Source organism: Anoplopoma fimbria, chromosome 14 (genome assembly GCF_027596085.1).
Source record: "Anoplopoma fimbria isolate UVic2021 breed Golden Eagle Sablefish chromosome 14, Afim_UVic_2022, whole genome shotgun sequence".
Classification (NCBI taxonomy): Eukaryota; Metazoa; Chordata; class Actinopteri; order Perciformes; family Anoplopomatidae; genus Anoplopoma; species Anoplopoma fimbria.
The window spans coordinates 7,693,854-7,718,157 of record NC_072462.1 but is presented as its reverse complement, the minus strand read 5'-3'; the positions used below and the strand labels follow the sequence as shown (position 1 = coordinate 7,718,157).

Here is a 24,304-nt window from a genome sequence, read left to right as displayed (position 1 = left end):
ATCCTCCAAGCTTAGCTTTCCCACACTTCTTCTCTCGAGGGCCCTCATGACAGGAGTAAGAATACCTGTCTTTGTAATACCTTGCGTTATCTGGATGAAAGTCTTCTGCTGTAAAGGCAATGTCATCAATGTCCTCCTCTGCTCCAATGGGGTAGTGCAGATCCTCAGAGTTCTCTAAATCAAAATCAAACCTTGCTCTCATTCTAGCATCTTGCTCTTTTTTGTATGCCACATAATTCTCCAAAGTGTTGTCCAGCTCATTTTTTGCCCACATCCTTGTCTTGTAGAGAAGCGCTTTCTGGTGTGGCCTGAGGCTTGATGTCAAACGCTCCTCCTCCTCCTGCATCTCAACTACCTGCCGCATAAACAGCTCCCCTCTCTTCTCACGGAGCAGTGCAAGGTCAGAAGGAAAAGCATCTTCCCTCAGTTTGTCTGCCTCTGTACTGAGCAATACCCCTGGGTCCCTTATCTTTTTCTTTCGCCGCCGATCAATAGTGTCATAACCCTCAGGGTAGGTGGGGGGCAGAAAACCACTGGGTTGTGAATTCTGACGGGTAGAGGTATGTGATGGCTCGGGGTAGGGTCTCCCCATTCGAAGGATAACGTTGTCTTCCTGATCCTCCAAGAAGTCACTCAGCTGGGGCTTGCCATGCCCTTTGTATTTGTTTTCCCAATCTTCGACCCCCATGCCAGAATCTACGGGTATAATTCTGACCCTTCCTTTCTGGTTTAATGATCTAATTTAGATTAAAGAATTGTTTTAACAAAAGGGTTGGGAAAGGATACAGGGACAGAAAAGAAGAAGAAAACAAACATGCAAACAAAAGTTAAGCAGAATGATGAAGAATGAAGCAGATAAATTAAATAGAAGGCGATAGTCTTCATGCAAATGTATAGACACAATTCAGCTCAGTTATCAATGTTGCAATAATATCAAAACGTTCTTAAAATAGATTGCATGCTAAATGATATGTAGCAGTTTATGTTAATGTTTTTCATAATAAAAAATAAAAAAAAGCCAAAACGGACTGAAAAAAACATTATTACACATTTTCCTGTGCTTGGGTAGAATAATAAATAAAACTTTATGTGTGCAAGTGGCAAGTGTGTGAGTGTTTGTGTGTCCCTATGTTTGCATGTGCCTCTGTTACTTTAGATCTTTGTAAATCCCTAAAGCAACAGTCATGCTTATCAGCGCTTCAACACTCCGCCTGCAACAGTGGTCATGAAAAATGCATGCGATATTAAATCACCACCATATGGCATACACTGAACAAGTTTTTAATCACCAAAGATATGCGGTTGGGTCACTGACCCACTCCCTCCATGTGTGACACAGGGATTACCTCAGAAATATGGCCAAACCAAGTTCAGAGCCTTTCAAACTACCGAACTTTAACCAACACAACAGACCCTCAAGACAAAAAGAAACACCAACAATGAGCTTTCCCTCGCTGTAATCCCTTTTTTTTTTTTTTTTTTTTTCTGATGTAGAATTATCCGGATCAACTTCCTATCAGTCCACACAGGCAGATTTGCAGCAGTCCCACTGGTACACATGTTCTCTGACAATCCATGAAAGCACAAAAGTAGATCGCATGCACTGAGCCCATTCGTCTTATTGTCCAAAATTGTCCTCAAAATAGCTGTGAAGTGGTAATATTATAACAACAACAACAACAACAATGTATTATTATTTCTTTAGCAAAATGATATCAGCTTTTCCTCTGTATTTAAATTGAAATGATTTTTCATTGAAATAATATAAATTATCTTTACCATAACAGTCACCACACACGCTTGTGGCCATCTCAACAAGATTCTGACTTCAGTCGTACTAAACAAATAGTCTAACATGCCTTGTGACGTACAAGTAAGTGGACGAATACAATAACTAATGAATGCGGTGCAGAACTTAGGCTGGAAACGGGGTGTGACTAAATCCATTTCCCCTCGACAGTACAGATCCCTCTTGGTCAACTGAAGCAGCTGAATGAACCATCTACTATGGCGCATAGGAGAGCCAGCTAACAGAAAAAAATAAAACTATAAAGCTCTAGTTGGATTCTTAGTCATGCAAACTATTGGAGACATATAATTTCAGAAGCATGAGAATTAAACTGACTTCTTCTGCCTTGTGTAAATCTGAAAGTTGTTGTCTGTGATGTGTATATTTTATCGAACGAGAAATTAAATACTTGACATCTTTGATTAACAAGTGGCTATTGGTGGCATTTTAGCACTGGCTGTCTGCTTTTGCACTGTCGATATTGCGACTGTCTACCTGGTTCCTCTCTGGTCTCTGTAGTCCAGGTCAAAACTGTGGACCGAGTCTGTGCAGGAGTCCGGGTGGTGGTGGTGGTGCTGCTGCCGAGGCCCCATGGGGTACTGGTGCATGGAGGAGTTGGGCTGAGCCGTCGTGTGGTAGCGCGGAGGCAGACTGTTACTCGTCTCGCTGCGGTAGTCGCTGTCCCGGTCGTCCACGGCACTGTCATGGTCATCCAGAGCTGCAACAGGGAGACAGGGTGCACTGAATTAATGAGTTTCTCCTGACACATAATCATGTTTCATGTGGTATTTAAATAATTGTTGCTAAGCGTTAACCCGGGTTACAGCTGAGGATGCATTCTTCCTAACATCTGGTTACATAACAAAACTGTCATGAGCTGAAGAAATAAACAAACTGGGGTCGGCGGATGCCATTTTGCCACACTGTACTCTTTTGACTTTCTTGGGGATCTTAGGGTTTCTTAGGGACAAAATGTTATAAATCAAATGCAGCTCCAACATAACAATAACCTCATAGATATTTGATGTGGCAAAATAGTTTAGACTGGCATTCAGTCACTGTCTGGGTTGGGGAGTGGCGTGTATAGAAATAAAATCTGTATGGGTTTTAACATTACTTTTAAGAAAAGGCCACTTTGTGTTGTGCTACAAATGGAACACTTTGACAGTGTTTATATTGTACTACACTTACACATGTCTAATGATAAATTATAAATTAGACATTCATAAGAAGAGCATCGATACACACCGCCTTAAGAAAGTGACTTTGCCGACCCTGAGAAAACTTCTTTGTGGAGCCAGTTTGCCACGTGCTGAAGGGGACAGCAGAGTTTATCTTTTCAAAGCGATAAAGTGAGAGGGCCAAGGGTGAACTGATTCTGTTGATATCTCTTGGGGGGCAAAAGAAATGTCAAGGTGATGCGCAGTGCAAGTTCAGTTTAGCAAAGACCGCCACCCATCAGTTTCGTGACGCAACTGCAACTTTCACCCCTTAATAGTTGGTAAGGGCTCCTGATGTTAAGCAGACTTTAAGAAGTATTTCTACAGGTATTGCTAATCATATTTTAATATTATTGATGTCAGTATTCTCATTGGATTTAAGCAGTCTTTTTAAAAACATGCATAAAGCACCGTTTCAGGGAGAAAAAAAGAAATCTCTTTTGTTGGATTCTCCCGGTCTTTTTTCTAGGACGCAATTATTTAAGGATAAAGTATACATGGGTAATGAGAATTATATGACATCAGCACAGAGCGTAAAGAGGAAAACGGCAAAGGCAGGGATTAAGGAAATCATTGGGGAAAATCAAGTGTTAAAGTGAAATGATGAAAACAAAATGCTTGGAAGCCTTATCGATTACATGTTGGGAATACGGTGATAGCGGGACATGCAGAGGGCACTGAGGATTGGCCAGGGAGAGAGAATTTCATCAAAGTTTTGTTTTACATACTCAGTGGGTCAGCCCATCCGAAATAGTTGCCTGGTGGAAGTGCAGACGTTACAAAGTGAGAGGTACAGTCAGAGGAGGCAAGGGGTTGTGAAAACAAAGAAAAGAGTCCCTGTGTTGTAGTAGTGGGAGGGGGAGGGAAGTCCAACAGTGAGAAGGTTTATCATGCATATGGGCTCTCGGTTAGGTTTGTTAAAAAATATCGACTATGTTTAGACTTCATTTTCAACTCTGATTAAGAGTATTAAACTGTCACAACATCAGGCGGCCCAACAGGGTTTAAGTAAGAGAGAGGAAATAATATCAAAGCCTGAGAGCCAGACTGGTGGAGAGTTGGCTCCATCTAGAGGCCGAGAGGAGAAGTACAGGCACACTCACAGCACTGGGAGGCCGCAAATGGCAGCGGGCGACTCTGGACGTCATCCTGAAGAGGATACTACAGAGGAGAAAAAAACAGCAGGCATCAAGTATGTATCTCATGTAGTCGGGTCGCTATTATTAGCACAGTAATTCACTAGCGCGGCTCCATCAACAATTACAACAAAAGTTATAAATAGAGCAGTTCTGCGTCATTAGCACAAGGAGTACTAAAAAGGAACATACAAGCAATGTAATGTAATGTAAGCACTGGGTGACTTAATTTGCTTACTCAACTGTGAAAAGGTAATATTTAAACCAGCGAGACATACAGTATATTTATCAGAAGTAAAACGTTTTTAAATTGCACTTCACCTCATCGTGGATTCTCATGGTATTTATGCGTTCCAGTTTGCCCGTCCAGTACTGTGCCTCGTCATCTGGGATGTCTGGAATAGAAATATGTAGAAAACCACAAATACACATATATATGTAAACTTGTGGGTTTGAAGTAAACATCCTGCTCCCTCTGATTTCAAGCATCGTATTCCAGGGCGCCTTCATAACACGTAAACACCCGTTCAATTACTCATGAGCCTCTTAGGGGGTGAGAATATAAAAATAATGAAGTTACTCTAGCAATGGCCACAAAACTGTTAAGGGATGAGGACCAGAAACATCAGAAACATTTTTTCAGTACAGCGACAGAGATGCTACTACAGATGATTCCTGACAGTGGAAGAAGTTAACAACACATATGATGCTTTATATACAGTGGGTACGGAAAGTATTCAGACCCCTTTAAATTTTTCACCCTTTGTTTCATTGCAGCCATTTGCTAAAATCGAAAAAGTTCATTTTTTTTCGCATTAATGTACACTCAGCAACCCATCTTGACAGAAAAAAACAGAAATGTAGAAATTTTTGCAAATTTATTAAAAAAGAAAAACTGAAATATCACATGGTCATAAGTATTCAGACCCTTTGCTCAGTATTGAGTAGAAGCACCCTTTTGAGCTAGTACAGCCATGAGTCTTCTTGGGAATGATGCAACAAGTTTCTCACACCTGGATTTGGGGATCCTCTGCCATTCTTCCTTGCAGATCCTCTCCAGTTCTGTCAGGTTGGATGGTGAACGTTGGTGGACAGCCATTTTCAGGTCTCTCCAGAGATGCTCAATTGGGTTTAGGTCAGGGCTCTGGCTGGGCCAGTCAAGAATGGTCACAGACTTGTTCCGAAGCCACTCCTTTGTTTTTAGCTGTGTGCTTCGGGTCATTGTCTTGTTGGAAGGTGAACCTTCGGCCCAGTCTGAGGTCCTGAGCACTCTGGAGGAGGTTTTCTTCCAGGATATCTCTGTACTTGGCCGCATTCATCTTTCCTTCAATTGCAACCAGTCGTCCTGTCCCTGCAGCTGAAAAACACCCCCATAGCATGATGCTGCCACCACCATGTTTCACTGTTGGGATTGTATTGGGCAGGTGATGAGCAGTGCCTGGTTTTCTCCACACATACCGCTTAGAATTAACGCCAAAAAGTTCAATCTTGGTCTCATCAGACCAGAGAATCTTATTTCTCATAGTTTGGGAGTCCTCCATGTGTTTTTTGGCAAACTCTATGCAGGCTTTCATATGTCTTGCACTGAGGAGAGGCTTCCGTCGGGCCACTCTGCCATAAAGCCCCGACTGGTGGAGGGCTGCAGTGATAGTTGACTTTGTGGAACTTTCTCCCATCTCCCTACTGCATCTCTGGAGCTCAGCCACAGTGATCTTTGGGTTCTTCTTTACCTCTCTCACCAAGGCTCTTCTCCCACGATTGCTCAGTTTGGCTGGACGGCCAGGTCTAGGAAGAGTTCTGGTCATCCCATACTTCTTCCATTTAAGGATTATGGAGGCCACTGTGCTCTTAGGAACCTTGAGTGCTGCAGAAATTATTTTGTAACCTTGGCCAGATCTGTGCCTTGCCACAATTCTGTCTCTGAGCTCCTTGGGCAGTTCCTTCGACCTCATGATTCTCATTTGTTCTGACATGCACTGTGAGCTGTAAGGTCTTATATAGACAGGTGTGTGCCTTTCCTAATCAAGTCCAATCAGTTTAATTAAACACAGCTGGACTCCAATGAAGGAGTAGAACCATCTCAAGGACGATCAGAAGAAATGGACAGCATGTGAGTTAAATATGAGTGTCACAGCAAAGGGTCTGAATACTTATGACCATGTGATATTTCAGTTTTTCTTTTTTAATAAATTTGCAAAAATTTCTACATTTCTGTTTTTTTCTGTCAAGATGGGTTGCTGAGTGTACATTAATGCAAAAAAAAAAAAATGAACTTTTTCGATTTTAGCAAATGGCTGCAATGAAACAAAGAGTGAAAAATTTAAAGGGGTCTGAATACTTTCCGTACCCACTGTAAATATGTACTTAACTCCCAAGACTCTGAAACAATGTATTTATCAATTATTATTATTATTATTATTAATATAAGTATTACCAATGATACTACTAGTACTACTACTACTACTAATAATAATAATAATATTAATATCTATAACAATAATAATAAAATCATAGTAATAATAATACAAATTATAATGATATTAATAGTATTGCCATTATTATTAATATTGCTGTTTATTTGCTGTTTATTTGTATTTATTTGATTTGCTTTATCTTATATATTATTACTGTTTTCTTTTCTCCATCATATATCTATTATTAGATTCATTTATTTATTTTATTATTATTATTTTAGTAATGGTTGGGCTTTTTGTTTCCGATGTATGAAACATACATACACATTGAATACTATACAACTCGTTTTGGTTGAAAATGAACGAGAATATCTACATATTTATAATATAAAAGAAGGATCTGCACAGCATAGAGCATTTCTTTTTTTTTCTTTTTTAAATCAAACTTCATCTACTCAAGTTATGGACAACTTTTTTACATCAGTCCTGGTTTCTATTTGAGAGAAAATAGTGAAATTGTGTTTGAGTCGATTTGTATATGAGCTCAACTTTTCAGAATTGTGTGCATGCTTCTCTTTATCTATCTTTTTCTCAATGAACATTGTGAAATTAATTCAAATGGAAAAACTTTGAGGTTGCCACTTTAACTTACTTGTGGTGTTTCGTACTTGTCTGACCGAAAAATGTATTTAACATTGTTAAAAATGTGTTACATCTCCTCCAGGTTCTTATCTCCTTGTATTTTCATCAAAACTTTCAATATAATAATCTTGTCGAAAGTCATTTTCATTATTTGTAGTTTTTAGTTGTGTCGGGCAAAATTTGCTGCTAAGCTAAACCATATGTATAAATACAAAAAAAGAAAAAAATCTCAGATCAGGTGCTCTGACCAGTCCCACTTTTCGGGGGGGGGGGGGGGGGGGGGGTTTGCTCTGCTCTGCAGACAGATGCACATTAAAGGCCACGCTCACAAAGGCCAGGGCTTCAAAGACACACGGCCCGCAGCTTTAATGAATGGCTCTGGTGCCACAGAGAGTCACGATGGCCTCCTGCTACCTTGAAAGGTCTCCTCTTAAAACAGAAAACACAGACACCCTGCTTCATCTTTGACGCCTTTTGATAGAAATGTTTGAGCCTGACATGAAGTGCCGATAACAGAGATGCTGTAGCCGGAACTGTGGGTCGAAACCCACAGAGAGAAGGAGGAGCACAGGGCACATTTCAACCTCATATCTCGCAGAGCACAGAATAGTCCTCTGGGAAACTAAATAAAATCTAATTAAATTCAGGGCATAGGTTTTTCATATTCTTAAACTAATTAATTCCTAGTGTCTAGCATGCTGTATGAAAATCGAACGAGGTGTAGTGAGTGGGTTGTGACTACCATAATGGAAAACATTAAAGCTATTCTCATCAATATCTTTATATGTGCAGAGAACTGAATTATGACATGCAAAGGGGATACTTGCAATGACTAACTCAGCATTGCTAGCAGGGTTTAAGACAATTCTTGCTCAATGATTCGATTTTATGGCGAGGTCTGGGTACGGTTCCGTCTCGATGCTCTCATGTGTCAGAAGTTTTAGCAAAAATAAGCTCAGCTAAACCGACTGAACGCTACCTGTCAAGCTACAAAACAAAAGACAGACTAGGGTTGTGACCAGCTGGTGAAGGAAGTAGAACATTGATCAGCTGAAGAGTTGATGGAGACTTAACATTAGCCAAAAGGAGATTGAATATTGGACTTTAGCAATTACTTCAAATTCATGTTTGAGGACAATGTTTAACAAAGAAAATGTGTTTTCAACCTTTAACCTGGGTGATTACAGTACGGCACTGCCACCGCTTCCCTGAGCTCCCGTAGATCACAGGAGACACATGAGTTTTCTTCAGACGGGTTAAGTATCATCATGGCAGCACGCAGCAATGAAACGGAAGAGTTTTTCCCCCCCCAAAAAAAATGCAACGCTTCCTCACCTGCTCAAGCAAAACACTGTTGAGTGTAAACTTTGTTTAAAGTCTGTGGAAACTAAAAGCAGCAGCAGAGTTTGCTGTAATCTGGCCAAGAAATCCCATACTTTTTTTTCGTACAAGGGGCGGAGTTTATTCATAAACAAATGCTTTATAAAGTTTGGTGAAATTGAATAATTCCTTTGTCTTTGGAGGCCTATTTGGTTTTTAAGAAAGATTATTTATTTTTTAATTCAAATCATATATCGGAGATTTCATTTTTAGGCCATTTCGAAAGTCCTACTCCGAATGAATACAAATATTGATTGCATTTGTAATATTGCATTATATATATATATATATGGTGGCTTTCTGTCCACTTGAGGCACAAGGAAGTCCACAACAAGCTCAAAGCCAGTCATTTTGCTCATAAAGTTGTAAAATATATATAAAAATCAATCTTAATGGTTCCTTAATCCTGTTGGCCACAATGGAAAAACCTGGTAAAGAACAAATTATATTACTGAACTTAAGTTAATAAAAAGGGGATCTGCCAATGATGAATCAGTGCCCTCAATTTAAACAGAACAGAAAGTCCTAATCCTGAGTGGAACCAGATAGAAGACATTAGACAGAAAGACGAATATCGTAGAGCGCCCTGCTTCTAGCCTTTTAGCTGTTCAACTCAAGTGTCCTCATCACATCAGCAAATGAGATAATGTTATTTTCTTATAATTTAATTTCATTCAGGAAAATGTGACCGCATGCTACTTGTGCATGTTGTTCATATGGTCCTTCTGTTTTCTACTTGAGTTGAGATGATGCTTGTGTAAGACTACGGAAACAACAGGTTACAAGTCTTCATCGATTTGTTAGACAGCGCTCCAGGCTGGGTAGCTTTTCCCCGCGTAGCCTGATGAAGCGACCGCTGACATTTCTGCAGGAAACACGCATGGCCTTTGTGTAACTCGGTGGATCAAGGTTTTGATTCGCCCCAAGGGAACCAGAATCGCTAATGCCCCCTCTACATCGTGTCCCCACTGTTACACAAGTCCTTGAGGTGACAGCTCAGGGGGGGAAACGTCTTACGTAAGCACCTGAACTTTTAAGTTTGGTTTGTTCGTTGGAGATTTGCAGCTAAAACACAGAGGAAGTGAAATAAAAAAGGGATTGACAAATTTTGATTTCTCACCAAAAGGAAGCTCGAAGCGCGTGTCCAGCAGGACGCGGTGTGGCGTCTGGTTCTTGGTGCCATATATCTCGTCCGCCTTCATCAAGACCTCCGCGTCAAGAAAGAGCCAGTCACCTGAGCCCTCCTGAAATTCAGATACGAATATATATATATTTTTTATTGGTTTATTAAGTGGGGACAGTGCACATTAATAACACATCACTTTAAATGCACCAGAGTTAGCCAAGACACCATCTTTTCATCTCTAGTCCTTAGCAGATGTTTCAAACTGAAAAAAAAAACTGAATACATGATTCAAATTACAAAGTCATTTATCATTTTATCCTTTATAAGCATGCAGAAAAAACTAATAAAAGGAGAGAATATTAATATAAGTAGAAACACTATTCAGAACACCCTTAGAGGCTCATAAAACAACACATGCAAATCAATGAGGTAAGTCTATGTTAACAGAAACATGGACTAAAAACAAAACTATGCTGCATTGCAAGGTCAAATATAAATCAGTATGACACAGCAGAACAACAATTAAAGACATGCATGCAGGTACTTGAGTGATGACTGGCAATTGCAAGACAGACAAACAGACATATTAATATTGATCGGTAGAAAATTTGACCTTTTTTGTGTCCAATACTCTACCTACTCTATACCATTATTATTTGTGTGGGTGCATAACCTGACCTCTTCTGATTGCTGGACGCTCTTCAGAGGAATCCAAGTGGTCCCAACCATGGTGTCCCAGATGAGGCCTTTGTTCCACACCTCGACAATGAGGCCGAGGTCCAGCTGGTTGATCTCGCTGAGGGAAAAAAGTGGCACTATTCATATATCAAGTAATGTCAAGCTTCTATAACAAAATAAGCCCTCCCTTATAAACGGCGTTGGAAATGTAAGCGGATAGAAGAGCAGAACAATGACTGGGTGGTTTGAGGCTTTGTTATCCCCCAAAAAATTTTAACAAGAGAAAACTTTCCAATATGTCAATGATTCACACTCAATGAACCAGAAAATGTCTCCATTATTACAGCCAGGCTGTACAGGCGGCTAATAACAAAGGCTACTCCCTCTTTTTGTTGTGTAATAGCTGTCATAATACATTCAGGCCTTGTTTTTGTCATTCAGCGTGCTATTCAAAGGGCTCAAAAACAGCTTGATGACAGCTATAAAATGGCATATCAATTTTTGAAAGGAGCCGCTTGACAAGGGCATTTGCATATTCTCATCTGTGGCAGAACACAACTATCGATGGGCCGAACAAAAGGAAGATGAGAGAAAAGATAATCAAAGACAGCAGCTAATTGAGAGAACTGCGGGGGGGGGGAGTCTAGGGTGTCCAGGTGCAGAACTATACAGTAGGCTTTCTAAACCATGTGCTCATTCGGTCTGCAACAACCACTACTCTATTATGTGACTGAACTAATGCAACCACAATTTGCTAACCCCCCCCTGTCTTAGACATAATGGACTGAATGGGGCCATTAGAACACACATTCAAACTCAGAAATGATGTCAAAATACTATCGGCTCAAATTAGTTATGTAAGACTATACAATCTTGCCAAAAAACTAAACGACCGAGCCGACTGCTGCGTACCAGCGGAGGAGTGGCGGTAACGTACTCAGCAGTGTGTACTGGTAGCTCTGTTAGCCGTTAGCCCAACACACCATCCAAAAATAAACATAAAAGCGAGACGGAGAGCAACAGCCGAGAGTTACTCACCAATTTGGGTGCTGGTAGTTCTGTTAGGTGTTAGTCAAACAAGCTGTCCAAAATAAAAAATAAAAGCCTCAGAGCAGCGGCCAAGAGGTACTCAGCAGTTTGTGTACTGATAGTTCCGTTAGCTGTTAACCAAACACACCGTCCAAAACAATAACAGTTGTGCAAACTTTTCCCCCATGGGATGTCTGGCAGCAGAGCAGCGGCGGGGGGTCGGCGATGCACTCAGCTGTGTTACTACTGGCGGCCCCTACCGAACGCGAGCCGTTTAACAGTGGCTGTTAGCCAAACACACTGTGTTAACTGTATCGCCCCCCATACACCATTTTGCTTCTTTCCGGAAGTTAGATGATACCACTCATGTCTGTATGATAGATATGTAGCTGGGGCGGCTGTGGCGTAGTGGAGAGCAAGGTAGTTCTCCAATCAGAGGGTCGGTGGTTCGATACCCGGCTTCGGCAGTCGATGTGTCCTTGGGCAAGACACTTAACCCCAAGTTGCTCCCGAAGGCTTGCCATCGGTGTGGACTGGATGTTGCATGAATGTTAGTTAGAGTCTGATGGTGGCACCTTGCATGGTAGCCTGTCATCAGTGTGTGAATGGGTGAATTATATGTAATATACTACTGATTGTAAGTCGCTTTGGATAAAAGCGTCTGTTAAATGACTGTAATGTAATGTAATCTAGTTAGCTTATTTTAGCACAAAGACTAGGAACAGGGGGAAACAGCCAGCTCCAAAGATAACGAAAATTTGCCTTCCAGCAACGCTAAATGTATAGACTGTATAATGTCAACGTATTCTTCACCCATTGGTTTGTGGACTGCGGTTTTGAAGTCTCCAGTTCAGCAATTTCTGGATTCGAGTTTCAGAACCAGAGGTCTCTTTGCCGGATTCTCAGAAGTCACTGCTTTCATCCAAGACGAAAGCTTTCATCCAAGACGAAAGCAGTGACGTCTGGGAACAAAAATGATATCTGGTTTGCTGTCTGCCATGTGAATGCAGCGTTGGCCAGTTAGCTGCTGAGGATCACAGTTTGGAAATTTGGAGTCCCGTTAAGTAGATTTTACGCTTAATACGCATTTCGATGTAAAAGGAAACGCTGGAAACGCTGATGAATGGTTATGTTTAGTAACACCTAGCTGACACATCATTAATGGACAGTAGAAGGATGACGGTCTGGAAAAACAAACACCATTGCAATGAGGGAGTTAACAAAAGACAAACAATGACACACATGCAACGACGTGCTGGCTCTCTCGTCGCCATAGATACCTTTCACGGGGAAAGTAAAATGAGGAAATTAAACCAATGAATTACTAGGAGGAAATGAACAGCAGCTGTTTAACGAGATACTCGCAAAGCTTGAAAACAAGAAACCTCTCCTGTAGCTCCAAGCACTAGGTAGGTACTAGGGTAGGGAAACCTAAAAATATATAAAAATAACAAAATATGTTGCTCATATAAGATTTTGAGCTCCTGGATCATTTCCTTTTATGGATTTGTTTGGAAATTTGCCTTTATTGAAGATAAGTCAAAGGATGGCCTGGATATACTGTGTGCCAATAACGGACCAACCATGTACATTGCATGTAAAATTAAAGCAGGTCTGGTGAGGGGCACTGCAGTGAAATTGCAAACAAAGCATGGAGATCTGCAAGTTGAACATGACGCTTGTTTAAATATATAGTCTAGCATAGCGTGCACAGTGTTTTATGTCTGTGTAGCATTTGCTTAGTCGACAATTAACTTTGCATATATTTATGACTCCACTGTGTCTGTGTGTATTAACTTACAACATGAAATCCTGTTCCCAGCAGGGCTGATCACCCCGCACTGTGATGGTTGTGCTTTTGACATTCTGCACCTTCAGCGTCACGTAGGTGTTGAACTTGTCTGAAACAAATGAAAAGGGAGATTGTAGTTTAAATTAGTGCAAGGTGCTGACATTACACTGAGAACATGGAGAGGGGCTGCATTTGGGACTTGTGCATGATAAGAATAACAGAAATATGAGTGGGTGAGCTGTAGAGAAGATACATATTTGTATCTGCAGGAATATTATAGATGAGCCAAAGTACACTCAAGTAATACTTAGTAATACTAACCCTGCCAGTTCTACTTTGGCTTTGTGTGGTAGAGAAAGACATCAGAGCTCTAGTGAGAGTGAAAGCAGATAAGTCCCACCCCCAACTATGTCAAGCCAGTCGAGGCCAGCAAACTGACCCTGTTAATCTCCAAAGAGAGCCAACCCCATGCAGCAGATACAAGTGCAGGATCCAAATGCTTGTTATATCTCTCCTGCACTTTGAATTACAGTTTCTCTTGAAATTACTCTTAATAACTGACCACTAAACGTACACGTAACAGAGGCAGAGGGCCAGCTGATTATGTAATGGAGTGGAAGTCACTCCTGACCTCTTACTGCTCTGGAAAAGGTCTCCGTCAGCCCGAGGCTGAAATCTAAATTCCGTTAGGTCAAAAGGTGACAGCCTTTACAAACAGAGTAGTAAATTAACTTGTTGGCTTTTTTGGAAACTGGCACTGTTAAGACAACTACACGCCCGGTGATCTCCATCAGCCTCCTCTCGGCTGGTCAATGCCAGATGTCAGCGTTGGGCGGGGTGATGGCTGAGGGATGAGGGGAGAGGGGGATTAGACAGCCGCCACCGCTTTTTTCATTTCCCGCAGTAGCTGCAAGGAAGTGTTGACACGTGCCTGCCGATGTGCTCTGTTTCGCTCTGGTAGATAACCTGCCCCCCACGCCGCCGGTGGTGGTCCTCACTGCGACTTCCCCCCCCCATTCTAGCGGCATAAATCCGACCCCCTACCTGGGGCACAAGAGCATGCAGCTGGAGGGAAACGGCTTAGATTGAAATGCTGATCTTGAGTATGGGTTGTAGGGCAGACTGGGATTGGCAATATGGATCAAATATCCCATCACATTGTATGTAACTTTATACTGTGATATAGTTATAGTTATATACCTCATCATGATTTAAAATTTCAAACTCTATATGGAGGAAATAACCAGATAGGGATGCCTGCTTTTGGAGCATCCACTGAATAAAATACCTCGAAAATCAGGGCACTTCATCACAATGTAGTGCTACTCACTGATTTCGAACATTGAGGAGTTAAGGCTTGCAGAATCAGTAATCTCTTTTAAATCACTTCTTAAAACACATTTTTATAGATTGGCTTTTATGTGATGTCGTCGTTTTATTGGTTCATTTTCATTTGGTCTTGGTATTTTATTTTATATTTGTTTACTATATTTTACCATTATCACTTGATTTTATTTATTTCATTATTTTATTATTTTATTTATTTTATTTGATTGTCACTTACGAAAAAGACTGGAATTTTATTAAACTGAATCAAAAGAACACCAAACAAAAGAAAGCACACAAGCTGCCAACTCATTTTCCCCCTCCCCTCACTCCAGTGAATGGGATTTTACCTTCTCAGCCTCAACTAACTGGAACACTCCACCTGCCAAGGTAAGACAAAGTAGAGCCAAAGAGAACAAGCATCCGAATCACACAGGATAATGAACAAAACAGTAACTTGAGATCTCTGAGTTACTGCAGACGACCTAATCTCTCTATGGGTGCCCATCCATACCAACGAGCGCAGAAACTATTTGAGAGTCCTTTACTGCACAACTATCTCACTGATCTTCCTACATCTTAACAGCGCCCAACTTCTCCTGTTAAGAGGAAATAATGAGGCAAAACACTCTCCTTGATTGAGGCAGAACAACAACATAAATCCTATGAACCCATAAAGCCATAAGCTTTTGTCACTCATACAACTTAATGGATAATGTATCAAATAAACTGAAACATTGGACTGAAATTAATAATTATACAGGCACAAAACACTGTGAATGTTGGGGAACAGACCTGAAGATATTAAAAGGGACAGTCTAAGTCTCCACACTTATATCAATGAGGGTAGCTTGATAACAGATAACCTTCTTGTTATAACACAATACAATTTAAGAAATGACAGCCTCTAAAATGACCAGGAAGTTGATTCAATAGGTTTGTAAAACATTTCAACATAAACAATTTAGGCTTAATGTAGGTAGGATTTATGGTAAGTTTTGTATTGTAAATAAACTCATCAGTTTGATCCCCAGCTCCTCCTGTACCCCTGTCCAAAAGTTGCTCCTTAGGCGCTTTACAGCAGCGCATTGCTCAAATCTCATGTACCTGTATGTATATGATGATTTAAATTGGCCATAACGGCCAGCCAAACGAAATACAACTCAGCATTTGTTTTGGTTTTTACAGTTTTCAATGACTTTCAGAGATTTGCACTTCCAAAATATCAGTGAGTAAAATCATTAGGCCTGAAGCCAGTGATTATTTTAATTATCAATAGATTTGCTGATCATTTTCTCTTTCAATTATTTGGTCCATACATTGTCAGAGAACAGTGACGATTTCCCAAAGTGAGGTCTTCCCATTATGTGTTGTTATCATCTCACCTTTAAAAGCGACAAGAGCAACAAAACACACACAAACACACACACACACACACACACACACACACACACACACACACACACACACACACACACACACACACACACACACACACACACACACACACACACACACACACACACACACACCACCTTTTGGTCTATGGGAAATAAAAGCACGGCATCAGCTGTTGCTTTGACCAACCACCTGACCACACTAAACAAAGATTTTCTTTCCCTGGTTACCCCGGCAACGTATTGAAACATTTACTCTGCACATATCACGCAGCAGCCAGATAAGTAATCGCAACTCTTGACACAATGAGACAATAAGAAGTTGACACAGCTGGATTCTTACGACATTCCGCTGATATGCAACATAAATACACATTCAATTAGGCCCCATAACATGAAAAGCTGGACTGAAAGCCCCGGGTGACCCATGCGGCATGACGCGGCACGAGAGCATTGTCCGATTTTCCTCCTACAAGCACCCTGAGTGAAAGGAGACAGACGTAGTTAGTGTCTCGGGGGGACACTAGGACGAAACACAGGCTTTATTACAAAGGAGCCTGGGGGATGCTCAAGTCTTACCCTAATTAGATAGTCCATGCCTTGTGCCACATTTGGGCCGGCTCCCATGATTAGAGGAGATAAGGGAAGAGGATGTATGGATTAGATAAGAGCCACTTAGTAGCTGTGGGCCCTTTACAGCAGGTGCTGCACACAATGTGGCTGATACAATCTGCACTGTTGAGGAGAAACAGCAGTAAGTGCCCGAAAAAAAAAAAAAAAAAAAAATTAACTATATGCCTGCACACTAAAGCCTGACATACTGGATCTGTCCAGCCAAAACATCACATTAAACCTCTGAACCCTGAAACCCTCCGGTGGGATGGAGAAGCACGTTTTCTTTAAACAGTCGCAAAGCTTGATCGTTTATCATAGCCAGAAGCTGTTAAACTCATAAGACTCGAAACGCAACCGAAACTAAACTTATATCAAAAAACATTTTACCAGATCCTGTAAAAAACATGAGTTCTATGCTCCTCAGCGAAACTAGGAAGCCATAACTGACTCGACAGAGACCAACAGTCAGGTGACAAAAATTTGGTGAAACTTAGACTAAACTGCAGACTGCTGAACACAGAGCAGAGAGGAGAGAACAGGAGAGGCTATAAGTAGAGATGTAAAAATATGAATATCCTAATGTATACAGCATGTGGAGCCTCCATTTTTGGTAACTCTTGTTGGATATATAGAATCAAATTTATGTTAATAAAATAATCAAACATATTCAACTTGCATTGTTTAGCTTTTTTATGATTTATGGCATTCCAACTGTGTTATACTGCACAAAATACATTGTTGACTTCTCCCTACTTCTAGCCATAGTTGTGCTGTTTCCATAGAGGTGCAGGAGTTATATACTTCAATGAGAATCAAGGGATGCACTTAGCAGTGTTATCCCTGCTCATTAAGTGAGGACTAAGCAGTGATTCAATTGCCGTATAAAACAGGGAAAGAAAAGGTGTTTTGGGAAAGTGTGAGTTACTTCAACCGCTAAAGATCTTTGAGCGGCCTTGACAGCCTCGACAAACGGCCAAAATATTATGTGGTTTGCTCCAGCAGAATGCGAGGTTAGCCGTGGACAGACACAGAGTTGCACACTCACTCACTCACTCACTCACTCACTCACTCACTCACTCACTCACTCACTCACTCAGACACACACCCGATCACATGATCCCCCTGGTGGACATAATAACGACTGATACTGGCTGATGTCTGTGTTCTTCATTCTTTCCAAACTTTACTCAGGACTGTGATATATCTTATTAAGAGTTTATAGGAGTTTATATCGTGACTTTGCTGTTTTTAACACTACTTTTGCTTTTTCTGGAATCAACATTTAGCCAAGTTACATTTAAATTATCCAATTATAATCCGGTTAAGATAACCAGACGGACATTAATTGGAAATGTAAATGTCATATTTCGTACATCGTGCAGGCCCAATTTATAATTACATGCAGATATATCCATTATAATGCAATAGTGACTGATAACATGCCAATAATAATAATAATATGATGATGATCATCATAATAATGTGTAACGTAACATGTTCTGATGTACGACGTCACAAGCGTGTTTCTCATTCTCCATCACTCACACACACACACACACACACACACACACACACACACACACACACACACACACACACACACACACACACACACACACACACACACACACACACACACACACACACAGTGCCATAGCAACAGCACACCAGTCAGTGTGTGTGTGTGTGTGTGTGTGTGTGTGTGTGTGTGTGTGTGTGTGTGTGTGTGTGTGTGTGTTGTCAAGAGGAGGCAGAGTTGTGGGAGGATGCGGGGCCCCTGTCCATGTTTTTGTGAACCACCCACTCGCCTCTGAGTCCTCGGTCGAGCGTCTTCATCCATTATTGATTGATGATGAGTTTTTTCAATAAATTAGTCAAAGAAACGCAGGCGGTTGGAAGGCTGACATTTCAAATTCAGACCGCTCATCTATATTGCATGTGAGTCAATTGTTTGGACCACCTAAGGAAAAGTTTCTCCATCTTCAGTACAAAAAAGTTCTGGACTGATCATAATCTGAACAGAAAGGTATATTGTGTAAGATCCAATATTGTTGTCTAAATTCTGACAGACAGAAAATGTGTGCAGGCATACACTCAGATTTACTGACACAAATCCAGCGACACACATATAATCTTATCAAGACTTATCAATCCTCAGTTTCCTGTATGAATCAGTGGAAAGTCCATCCAAGGGCACCTTCACTTCTACACAAACAGTATTCTCCAGAAACAACTCATTAAAGGAAGAGCTCAGAGTAAGGCCTAAAAGCTGTCCAACTGAAGGTGTGGTGAAAAGAGCAGGGCAGACACACATCCCAGACCAGCCCTGTGTAAACTTTGAGGCCTATTCCAATAAAACAACCGTCTCCCTTTGCACATTGAGTTACGAGCACAGAGGAATCATAAGTACACATATATATACTGTTCAGTAATTAATTCCTCTAACCCTGAACCTGATACAGCTGAATATTCAGCTTTAATGCAGCATCATATAACAATGAAACCTGTCACCTCCAGACTTTGTGTGGCTCAGAGCAAAAATATAAAAGGCTCTTTATTGCAAAGTATACTGAAAGAAAAGCACTACTGTGCCAGAGCAACATCAGACAAAATCAAGCTTTGTACAATGATCCTTTTGATCTTATATTAATAATCATATTCAGTTTCAGTCCCTTCATTTCCTCTACTCTGTACAGAGGTATGTTTGTTAAGCTGGCGTTGGTTGGCAACACTTCCTCGAAAGATGTGATCGAGCGGGTCCCTGCCGTAACGGCTGTAATATCAATGTTGTAATATTGTTACGAATATTTAAGATATTGGGAGATATAGAAAAAAATATATAAAATTGCACTTAGAATAATACAATTGATGTTCTGTGTGGGGGACTGTGTTACATTAGACAAAAATCAGAAATCAAATTCTGTCAGAATCTAATAACATTTTGCCAGGAATCATTCTTTTTGCCGACAGAAGATTGGGGAAAAAAGATAACATGACAAGTACGCATCTCCTTGATACTGTATACTAGGATTATATTGAAGTATTAAATATATATAATTAAAGCCACTGCTGATTTCTCCAGAAGCTGACAACTCAAGTACATTATGCTGTAGACCTGCCCAAATTCTGAAAAATGGCCCTCTAATAAATGTTGAAAAAACACAGCAACAAGGAAGCCTGAGACTGGTTTCTCATACGCACAGTGCTCATTATACTCACACAGCAACATACATAACCTTTGGTATTTTAATGTCATGCCAGACTGTACTTGACAAACCCTTCTTTGCTCTGTAGCAAAAAAAACTAAAAGAGCGACGGTTGTTTACATTTCAGGGAGACGACAGGCTTAACTGAATTTCCCTGATGTTTGCTCTGGGACAGGTGTCATATGTGGTGTGGCCCAGAGGGAGGCAGGGAGAGAGGGATGGAGGGGGGGGGCAGAGACTGGCAGGGAAGGCCAGCACAGGCTGCCAATCTAATAAAAAACTATTTATATATATTTATATATCAGTGCAACGGAGCTGCTCTTGACACAATGAAGGCACCTACAACAAATAAATATATAAAAATCACTATGTCTACCCAAAGGTCAAGGAGGAGGGACTAAGAGAAGTCCCACGCTGAACAAATGTGTAGACACCTGCCGGGTAATTAACTTTAGCAATTATCCCCAGCGCGCACGGGGGGTCAGTCAGGGACTGAGAACGAGAGTGAAATGTCACGGCGGTGACTTTCCTGCTCTCGCAGGTAACGTCACGATCGCTTAGAGGAAGGCGCGAGGCTAAACACTGGAGGGATTTGCTTAGGTGGAGAGCGTGGGGATTTGGATTTAGCGGCCACCGATCTAAGCTCACCTGTCCACGGCCGACCCGTGGAAGGACACTGGATTACATAGTGTAAAATCAACCCCTAGCTTTACGGCGACTTGGCAGAATTTGACTGATGAATCTGCATTGGAGTGCACGTGACACATTAACACTATTTCCTTATTCATGTGGCTCCTGTGGAACAGCTTCCTGTACTTGAAATTCAATGAGGATGACAGACAAACACAGTGAACATTAAAAAAAAAAGGTTTTATGAGGCACTCACCTGGTGGTCCTTGGAGCTTGGCTTTTTTCACTGCAACACAAAACAAAAAACAACGATTAGGCAAATTAGGGGGGGAAAAAAAACATGTTTCCACTGAAACGTGATTCTTCCGCATGCATGTGACGTAGCGGTGAACCGAAGGGAAAAAGGGAAAAACACAAGCCAGAAATTGTAAACATGTCCGGACGTGAGTCATGAAAAGTGGACAGGATCTTTTGTTATTGAGGCCTGGCTGGTTCATTTGTATGCGGACAAAGATGAATCACACCAACATGTCAACAGCTTCGTCGTGTGCGGCGCCATCAAAATGGATGAGCCGTTTGTTTTTTTGGTGAGCTGCTTTGCGTCAAAACGTTATAAAAACAGAAAGAAAAAAAAACATACATCCAGACTATGCTTCACTTCTCCTGATAAACAATCTATTCTCATACACATGCAACCAGTTGTGAAAACACTGCATCAATAATCAGAACCTCTGCTAGAGTTATATTTAAATGACCATCTTTGTCCAACATCAGTCATATTTTATTCACGTGTAGCTTTGGGAAGTTCTGACAAAGAGAAATGTGACAACTCAGATATGCTAATGATTTAGAAATTAGAGCATTATAATATATGTCTACAAGCTATAACATAAACCTTGCATTGAGTAAGAGCTTTTACATGACATGAGTGGAAAATATTACACTTTTGATCTGATTGCACAATACCAACTTTAATATAATCAAGAAGCATAAGCCCAGACAGCTGTGTCACAAAACACAACAGCTGGTAAACAAAACGCACAATAAACAATGGCAAAATTGGGCCAGGGCAGATGGGTATTAAAATAGATAACAAAATAAATAAATAAAAATGAAAAAATGTCTGGCAAAAGCAGCCATTACGTAAAGACTCAATAAGAAAATATTTAAAGGGGGAAAACAAGCCTTGTGGCGTATTTGGGTTTATTTTTAGATCATCTTTAGCCCCTTGATGCATACAATAACGTTTATGGGATTGCAGAGCGCTTTGCAGGGGATTAATTGTGATTGCTGTGGCAGGGTTATGTGTTCAGGCATATAAACTCCTAAAGCTTCGGAGCCCCGCGATGGCAGATGGGCAGGACGGGATGATGCAGGCACAGATGAAGCTTTCATATTTTCATGTAACATCTTCCTCTCTCTGCGCGCATTAAAACGACTACGCAGGAGGGAGACGTATTTATTTGTTTGTTTTCCGGATTTCACAGTTTTAGCCACAAGTTTCACAAAGTTTTTATATCCCAGTGTTCGAGGGAAAATAGTTATCACAAAAGGAGGGGGGAGGAACTCGTCTCTTGTTTTAAAGCATTTCCTGTCTTACACTGTGAAGCGGAAAGGGAGCAGTGGAAATGTGTAAGAGACCGGCAGTGTGATATTTTTTTTGGCTTTCCACTAAGGCCTTTCAGCCATGGGTCCAACTGTGGGACACAGAGCAGAGAGCAATAAAACAGGGGGCCTTTATAGTGGAAACTGATGCTTATCATTTTCTGTCCTGGGCCCTCCATGGCTTTAGAGGCCCTTTAGCTCACTATTTGGCAGGGCGAGTAGCACGATTACCCTATACTCCTACTGTTTATTGTTTCCTTCTTTCTTTTCCCATGATGCTTACTTTCTTCTGAAAATGCCTGCAACTTTGGCTCCCTTAACTGTTTAAAAGGAAAGTGCCTCAACCTATGGAAGCATGTGCATGTTTTTGGTCAGTTGATCCTGGTGCACTCCTTTGGTTGTTCAACTGTAGCAAATGTTGTAAATTCATAAATGGCCTTGTAGCTTTGAAAACAAAAAACATATAAGATCTTAAGAGAGAACTATTTTACGGGTATGTTCCACCTTATTTTAAAGGTGCATAATACGGGATTGAAACGTGCCAACAAAGCTAACGTTCGTTTTTTTTTTTGTGAGGGGGAACCAGAGGATGGATGCTACCCTTCCACGACGACGCTGTCATGGAGAGCGATTTCGTTCTTCGCTCAGGGAAACATTACTCCACTCTATCTTAACATAGCAAATAGTTGTTTGGTGCTATCCTAACGCACTGAATGTCGTATATTGCTCTGTAAACATAACAGCCAACCTTATGTAGCTCATACTGAGGCATCGATATCAAATTAAAAAGGAAATCCTTGTAGTGCCTTGCACAACAAGTTATTCAACAGCATTTTCACCTCCATGTTAGAATATTGGGCTTCATGGGCCTTTTTCACATTAGATATACAGGTGTATATTAGATATACCTGTCATACAGGTGTAAATGACTAAATAAGTGATGGCTGAATTACATTTCCCTGCTTCATTTTACGGCCCTGGTGCTGTGCATACTGGCTCACTGGTACACTTTCATGGTTTACGGGGACACAGAGGCATTATTAATGTTATTAGTATCACCTGTGCTTTTCCTACCACGTCAAGTCAAAAGGTCTATTGGTTAAGACACACTGTGGAGTCATACTGATGATGATATTACTCCACCAAAATAGAACAACATTTTGTATAGGTTACATAAAGGTTTACTTTGATTTTTGGATTTAAAAGTGGAAGTTTCACCCCAGCATAGGAAAGAATAAATGTTGCCCTACCACCATAACTATTTACACCTTTATAGTCGTTAACCTTCTAACTACTTAAATAAATTGGACAAAAGCCAACATATACATTATACTTAAACTAGTTCAAATATATATATATATATATATATATATATATATATATATATATAATATAAAAGAAAATCTGTAAGGAAGGTATTAAGGACCTTTGAAGAAATTGACAAAAGTGGGAATGTTCCAAATAGGACATCATCAGCCTGAAGATGAGGCAGAGAGCAGGAAAGTATATGAACAGGAAGTGACACCATGGATCTACTGCTGTTGCAGGCAGCTTCCGCTTTGTGCTGGCTGTTGGATCTGATCAGTGTAGGAGGCAGAGAGGGAGAGAGGGAGCAACAGATGGCCAGGGGATTACTCCCACAATCTCTAAGCGCTCTCTCTGCCTCTTTCTCTCATAATTCCACTAGTCTGCCGCTCACTACACTCAACCACTCCTCCTGCAGATCTATCGTTTCTAGTCCTGCGGGGGCCTCTGTTTCTCATTCTTTATTACATTATTTTCTTGTAATATATTTTGTTAACAACACAGTGAGCTGCGGAGTCAAAGTCAGCAGGCTCCAAGCAAGCAGTGTTGCTTCAGTTTGGTTCACTACTGTGTTCTTAATCCGGGGCTATAAAGCTTGAATGACTGGAGTGTGTGCCGGGACAAAGAACTGCTCCATCACTGTTTGCAATTTTGGAGTAAAACTAATTTGCCCGTATGTCAACAGATGAATCAGCATACAAAAGGAGTGGTGATGCATGAAACAAGCTCAGCATCCTGTTTGGACACTGATCAGCCAGCGATAAAACCCCAGGACAGATGCAGGAAGCACGGAGCTAGTTTACTGGCACCAAACGAGACCAAAAGGCTTTGCTTGCCACAAACATTTATAATATTTTAACAAGAGATGCTCCAATACCTTTTTTTCTGTCCCAATACCTGAACTTGCGTATAACAAACATCTCCTACAAAAAAAATGTATTTATTCAAGTTCCTTTCATAAAGAGCAAAATCTCACAAGATCACAACTGCACACGCCATGAAAATGTTAAAATG

General features: G+C 40.8%; 1 protein-coding gene across 2 annotated transcripts in view; it reads right to left on the bottom strand.

Annotated features, from left to right (window-relative positions):
- LOC129102001 (protein unc-13 homolog B-like) overlaps positions 1-24,304 on the bottom strand; it is a 71,688-nt gene that overhangs the window by 42,868 nt on the left and 4,516 nt on the right. For both annotated transcript variants that reach the window (XM_054611908.1, XM_054611909.1), the window contains exons 2-8: positions 20,637-20,666; positions 13,216-13,315; positions 10,386-10,503; positions 9,702-9,825; positions 4,467-4,540; positions 4,113-4,170; positions 2,285-2,507 (exon numbers count right to left, since the gene is read on the bottom strand). In XM_054611908.1, the coding sequence (XP_054467883.1) occupies positions 2,285-2,507; positions 4,113-4,170; positions 4,467-4,540; positions 9,702-9,825; positions 10,386-10,503; positions 13,216-13,315; positions 20,637-20,666 (727 nt within the window). The remainder of the gene's footprint in view (positions 1-2,284; positions 2,508-4,112; positions 4,171-4,466; positions 4,541-9,701; positions 9,826-10,385; positions 10,504-13,215; positions 13,316-20,636; positions 20,667-24,304) is intronic.